General features: G+C 51.4%; 1 protein-coding gene and 1 pseudogene across 1 annotated transcript in view; one reads left to right on the forward strand and one right to left on the reverse strand.

Annotated features, from left to right (window-relative positions):
• Positions 1 to 4: 4 nt before the first annotated feature.
• On the forward strand, positions 5 to 5314 carry LOC128276164 (phospholipid-transporting ATPase ABCA3-like; annotated as a pseudogene).
• Positions 5315 to 5608: 294 nt separating this feature from the next.
• The window catches only part of LOC128276165 (phospholipid-transporting ATPase ABCA3-like), a 3435-nt gene continuing 2218 nt past the window's right edge, over positions 5609 to 6825 (reverse strand). Inside the window, exons 6-7 of the mRNA XM_053014632.1 lie at positions 5862 to 6820; positions 5609 to 5789 (exon numbers count right to left, since the gene is read on the reverse strand). Of these exons, the coding sequence (XP_052870592.1) occupies positions 5609 to 5789; positions 5862 to 6820 (1140 nt within the window). The remainder of the gene's footprint in view (positions 5790 to 5861; positions 6821 to 6825) is intronic.

Raw genomic sequence — 6825 nt, forward strand, 5'->3', positions numbered from 1 at the left:
GACTAGCAACTGGGACAAGTTCGTGCTGCTCCTGTGGAAGAACTGGATCCTACAGAAGCGACACTACATCCAGACGCTGTTCGAAATACTCATTCCTGCACTGTGCTGCGCGATATTGCTACTCGTCCGGGGACTCGTGGATCCGGAGTATGTCAACAAAAACACAGTGTTTAGTCCGCTGGAGACAGACCGACTACCGTCGTTCAGTGACTTACCGAGTGATAAGCCAATCATCTTCACGTTAGCCTATTCGCCTCAGAACGATGTGTTGGAGCAGATCGTACGGGACGCGGTGCAGTCCCTGAACGCAAATGATCCACGCGCGCCACTGAACTACGCCCCGTTTAGGAACGCACAGGAAATGGAATCATTCCTCGTCGAGTCGTCATACCTAGGCGGTGTGGAGTTTGACGACCGTTTGGCCAGTCTAACCGTCGCCGATGGGCTGCCGGACAGTTTAACATTCGCGCTCCGTTTTCCGGGCGAGTTGCGACACGATGAGTCTCAGTTCTCGAATTGGCAGACGAACCTGCTGGTGGTGCCATTTTCACCTCGGCTTCGGAATCCCGACGATAACGATGGAGGATCGCCTAGTTACTACAAGGAAGCCTTCCTGGCCATACAGGGTGCTATTTCGCGAGCCATAATAGCGCGTCGCACCGCTGGAGTGTCGTTGCCTGCGGTTCAAATTCAACGGTACTCCTATCCGCCGTACTACGACGATGCGATCCTTGATGCACTGCAGCTGGTGTTGCCGATCGTCATTGCCATATCGTTTCTGTACACTTTCGTCAACACGGTCAGATTAATAACGATCGAGAAAGAAACACAGCTGAAGGAAGCGATGAAGGTGATGGGTCTCTCGAACTGGCTTCACTGGTCGGCGTGGTTCGTGAAGTGTCTCATTCTGCTCACGATCGCCTCGTCTCTGATTACGCTTCTACTTTGCGTAAGTATCTCCAGACTCCATAGTGGCTTGCATGTGCTTGTCTAATGATCCGTGATCTTCTCAACCCACAGGTACCCATTACCGGTACGGCCATCTTCGAGAACTCCAGCTGGACGCTGATTTGGGTTTTCTTCTTCGTGTACAGTATCGCGACGATATGTTTCGCCTTCATGGTCAGTGTGTTCTTCAGTAAGGCGAACACGGCCGCAGGAATCGCGGGACTGTTGTGGTTCATATCACAGCTCCCGTTCAATGTGACCCAGCAAAACTACGACGATATGGGCACCGGAGCGAAGATCGGGATGTCCATCCTGTCGAACTCTGGTATGTCTTTGGCAATGTTCCTGACGGTGCGTTTGGAAGCGACGGCCGTTGGACTTCGGTGGTCGACCCTTTTTGAATCTGCCACGATCGATGATGGGTTCAGTGTCGGGCTTGTACTCATCATGCTGCTGGTCGACGCTGCCATCTACATGCTTATTGCACTGTACGTCGAGCAGGTGATGCCCGGAGAGTTCGGTGTGGCCAAACCATTCTATTTCCCATTCACGCGGGACTTTTGGGTGCGAAAACGCACACCGTCGCGTGACACATTGATCCATGCGTACGGAACGGATGGGGCCAACGCTTCACGCTACATGGAACAAGATCCGGTCGGTATCGCCGGTGTGGAGATCAAGCAATTGCGCAAAGTGTACAAGGGCAACAAGGCTGCGGTGGAAGGGTTGAACTTGCGAATGTACGAGAACCAGATCTCGGTGCTGCTCGGGCACAACGGGGCTGGCAAGACTACGACGATGTCCATGTTGACCGGCGTGTACTCGCCCACTTCCGGAACAGCCTTTATCAATGGCTATGACATTCGCACGGACATGGAAGGTGTCCGGTCCTCGTTAGGTCTTTGCCCACAACACAACGTACTGTTCCACGAGATGACCGTTGAAGAGCATTTGAAATTCTTCTCCCGCCTGAAGGGTGTGGCAAAGAGTGCGGTACCGGAAGAGATCGATCGGTACCTGAACCTGCTCGAACTGACCGACAAACGGAGAGCGCAATCACATACCCTGTCCGGAGGCATGAAGCGTAAGCTGGCCGTCGGCATGGCGCTTTGCGGTGGTTCTAAGGTGGTGCTGCTTGACGAACCGACCTCCGGGATGGATCCATCGGCTCGTCGTGCACTGTGGAATTTGCTGCAACGTGAGAAGCAAAACCGCACGATGCTCCTGTCGACGCACTTTATGGACGAAGCCGATGTGCTCGGCGATCGGATTGCGATTATGTCCGAAGGAAAGCTGAAGGCCGTCGGATCGCCCTTCTTCCTCAAGAAAACGTTCGGGGTTGGGTACCGGTTGATTTGTGTGAAGGATTCGATGCGTTGTGACAAGCAACGGCTATTGAACATCCTGCGGAGGCACATCCCTGACGTTACCTTCGATACGGATATCGGATCGGAGCTGTCGTTTATCCTGAAGGAGGACTACATTGACGTATTCCAACGGTTGCTGGAGGATATCGAGCAGGACATGGCAGCCTGCGGCATTACGAGCTACGGCATATCACTCACTACCATGGAGGAAGTATTCTTGAAGTGAGTACTGAATCAAAAGATGCTTTGCGGTGAACGATTAGGTTATGAATCCATTTTCTTTCAGAGCCGGCAGCGATAGCTTCAATGAGACAGCAAACCATACCAACGGAACGGTGGTGGAGACAAACAATCAAGAATGTAAGTTCTTGGACTTGGTTTTGGTATTTTGCTGGCCTTCAATTTTCTGACTGCTTCCACTTTCAGATGTGCTGGATAAAATGCACCTGTTGACCGGGATGGACTTGTACAAGAACCAGATCTGGGCTCAGGTTTTGAAAAAATTTTTCTCGACCATACGCGCCAGGAAGCAGCTTGCTATGATGTTTTTGGTTCCGATTTTGGCCGTAGTCATTATGTTCATCACCACCAGAAGTATATCGTCTGGCGTTGATCTACCATCGTTGGAAATCGAGATAAGCTCTTATGAGAGAGCAATCACCGTGCTGCAGCATTCAAGTGGAGAGGCCGACCGGGTTGCGGCCTTCCAGAGGCTGTTTGAGACACATGGTGGTTTGGTCAACATCCAGGAGGACATGACCGAGTATATAGTGCGAAAGGTAAGAACAGTTTGATTGTTGTAGGTTGCTGCGATCACGCGACAATAACTACTATCGCTTTATTTCCACAGTCCATCGAAGACATTGCCACGGTCAATACGCAGTACTTCGTTGGGGCCACCATTACCAGTGGGGCTCCGTATATTGGATGGTTCAACAATAAGGCATTCCATACAGCTCCCCTTGCGCTTAGTCTGATCTACAATGCCGTTTTGCAATCCGATTGCCCTCAGTGTCAGATCAATGTGGTGAACAAACCGTTACCCTATCGGCTGGAAACGCAGTTGAAAAAGCTCAACACGGGCTTCCAGATGGATAATACGGGCTTCCAGTTGGCCTTAAACACCGGCTTTGTGATGGCCAGCGTAATAGCTCTATACATCATATTCTACATCAAGGAGCGCACGTCTCGTGCGAAGCTGCTTCAGTTTGTTAGTGGTACCAACGTGACGCTGTTCTGGTGCCTGGCATTCTTCTGGGACTACGTGCTGTTTGTGGTGAACTGTTTGGTGTACATCGCGGCGGTGGCCATCTTCCAGGAGGAAGGTTGGTCCACATTCACGGAGCTCGGCCGAGCTTTCCTGCTGTTGCTGTTCTTTGGGTTTGCTTCCCTTCCGGTGACGTATCTGTTTTCGTTCGTCTTCAACGTATCGGCCACCGGGTTCGTGAATATGATGTTCGTGAACATGTTTTCCGGGGTCATCTTGTTTGCGGCTGTGAACATTCTGAAGGTTGACGGAATCGATCTACACGACGTGGCCGAAGCGCTCGAATGGGTGTTTATGTTGTTTCCCAACTTTGTGCTCTGCCACGGGCTCAACAATCTTAACCAGGCGTCTAGCACGATCTCGTTTTGTACCCGGACCTGCGAGCAGATATTGGGACAGTGCAGTGAAGAGCAACTGTGTGCCTTCGATGGCCGGTGCTGTGATGTGAGTTTGTTCTCCTTCGGAAAGTTCGGCATCATACGCAACCTGCTCTTCTGTCTGCTGATCGGTTGCATTTGCATTGCGCTACTCTTCGGGGTAGAGTATGGAGTTGTGCAGCGACTGTTCAGTAGGAACACCTTTAGAAAGCAATCTGAGAAGGCTCCTTTGGAGCCGACGACTAGTTCGGACGTTGACTCAGATGTGCTGGACGAGAAGCGTCGTATCGCGAATCTCAGCAAGGCGGAAATCGATGCGCACAACCTGTTACTGCGAGACATGACCAAATACTACGGCGATTTCCAGGCCGTGAACAAACTGTCGATTGGCATTCATCATTCGGAATGTTTTGGGCTGCTAGGAATTAACGGAGCTGGTAAGACGACCACCTTCAAGATGATGACCGGTGACGAATCAATATCGTCCGGTGACGGCTGGGTTCGGGGTGTCAATCTGCGCACCGACATGAACCGAGTGCACCAACAGATCGGTTATTGTCCGCAGTTCGATGCACTGCTCGAGGATCTCACGGGTCGCGAAACGTTGCGCATCTTTGCGCTCCTGCGAGGAGTACGCAGCACCGAGATCAAGAACGTGTCTTACATTCTTGCGGAGGAACTGAACTTTGCAAAGCACCTGGACAAACGGACCAAAGCGTACAGTGGGGGCAACAAGCGGAAGCTCAGCACTGCTCTGGCTCTGATGGGCAACCCGGCGGTGGTGTATCTGGACGAACCGACGACCGGCATGGATCCGGGAGCGAAGCGACAGTTTTGGGACGTAATCTGCAAGGTCCGCAGCACCGGAAAGTCAATCGTCCTGACGTCACACAGCATGGAGGAATGCGAAGCCCTCTGTACCCGGCTCGCCATCATGGTGAACGGCGAGTTCAAATGTCTCGGCTCCACGCAACACTTGAAGAACAAATTTTCGAAAGGTTCCTGCTGACGGTAAAGGTGGCACGCGGTACACCACAAGAGCAGTTGAAACGGATCGTCGGAGTGAAGGACTTTGTTTCGGGCCAGTTTTTGGGTGCTGTGTTGAAGTGAGTGTCCAACTCGGAAGTAGTCGGATGGGGACTATTATTAAGTTTCTTTTCCCGTTACGCTTTCAGGGAGGAGTACGACGACTCGCTCAGCTGCCACATCCCGGTGACGGACCTGAAGTGGTCCAGATGTTCGGCCTAATGGAAAGCCACAAGCAAACGCTCGAAATCGACGATTACGCACTGGGCCAAACGTCGCTGGAGCAGGTGTTCCTGTTTTTCACCAAATACCAACGTACCACCGAGTGACAGTTCACGGTCAATCCATTCTTAGCTCAACTCAAAAAAAGCTTGTTGGAGAGAATTTATTTATTATTTATTCTTTTATTTATTTATTAATCATTTATTAATAATCAAAAAAGCAGAACTCAACTCGATTAAATAGAAAACCGTACTGCGCAGGATCAACTGTTGAGATATGAATTCAACACCAGGGGTTCTCCCTCAATCAGCTTTTGTAGAAACTTATTACTAATCTGCCCGGTCGCAGGTCATTGGGATTGGCATTGAGATGTACATTAAGAATGGATTGACCGTGAACTGTCACTCGGTGGTACGTTGGTATTTGGTGAAAAACAGGAACACCTGCTCCAACGACGTTTGGCCCAGTGCGTAATCGTCGATTTCGAGCGTTTGCTTATGGCTTTCCATTAGGCCGAACATCTGAGACCACTTCAGGTCCGTCACCGGGATGTGGAAGCTGAGCGAGTCGTCGTACTCCTCCCTGAAAACGCAACGGAAAAAGAAACCACTTAAAAATAGTCCCCATCCGACTACTTCCGAGTTGGACACTCACTTCAACACAGCACCCAAAAACTGGCCCGAAACAAAGTCCTTTACTCCGATGATCCGTTTCAACTGCTCTTGTGGTGTACCGCGTGCCACCTTTACCGTCAGCAGGAAGCCTTTCGAAAATTTGTTCTTCAAGTGTTGCGTGGAGCCGAGACATTTGAACTCGCCGTTCACCATGATGGCGAGCCGGGTACAGAGGGCTTCGCATTCCTCCATGCTGTGTGACGTCAGGACGATTGACTTTCCGGTGCTGCGGACCTTGCAGATTACGTCCCAAAACTGTCGCTTCGCTCCCGGATCCATGCCGGTCGTCGGTTCGTCCAGATACACAACCGCCGGGTTGCCCATCAGAGCCAGAGCAGTGCTGAGCTTCCGCTTGTTGCCCCCACTGTACGCTTTGGTCCGTTTGTCCAGGTGCTTCGCAAAGTTCAGTTCCTCCGCAAGAATGTAAGACACGTTCTTGATCTCGGTGCTGCGTACTCCTCGCAGGAGCGCAAAGATGCGCAACGTTTCGCGACCCGTGAGATCCTCGAGCAGTGCATCGAACTGCGGACAATAACCGATCTGTTGGTGCACTCGGTTCATGTCGGTGCGCAGATTGACACCCCGAACCCAGCCGTCACCGGACGATATTGATTCGTCACCGGTCATCATCTTGAAGGTGGTCGTCTTACCGGCTCCGTTAATTCCTAGCAGCCCAAAACATTCCGAATGATGAATGCCAATCGACAGTTTGTTCACGGCCTGGAAATCGCCGTAGTATTTGGTCATGTCTCGCAGTAACAGGTTGTGCGCATCGATTTCCGCCTTGCTGAGATTCGCGATACGACGCTTCTCGTCCAGCACATCTGAGTCAACGTCCGAACTAGTCGTCGGCTCCAAAGGAGCCTTCTCAGATTGCTTTCTAAAGGTGTTCCTACTGAACAGTCGCTGCACAACTCCATACTCTACCCCGAAGAGTAGCGCAA

Source organism: Anopheles cruzii, unplaced genomic scaffold (genome assembly GCF_943734635.1).
Source record: "Anopheles cruzii unplaced genomic scaffold, idAnoCruzAS_RS32_06 scaffold00652_ctg1, whole genome shotgun sequence".
NCBI classification, from domain to species: domain Eukaryota; kingdom Metazoa; phylum Arthropoda; class Insecta; order Diptera; family Culicidae; genus Anopheles; species Anopheles cruzii.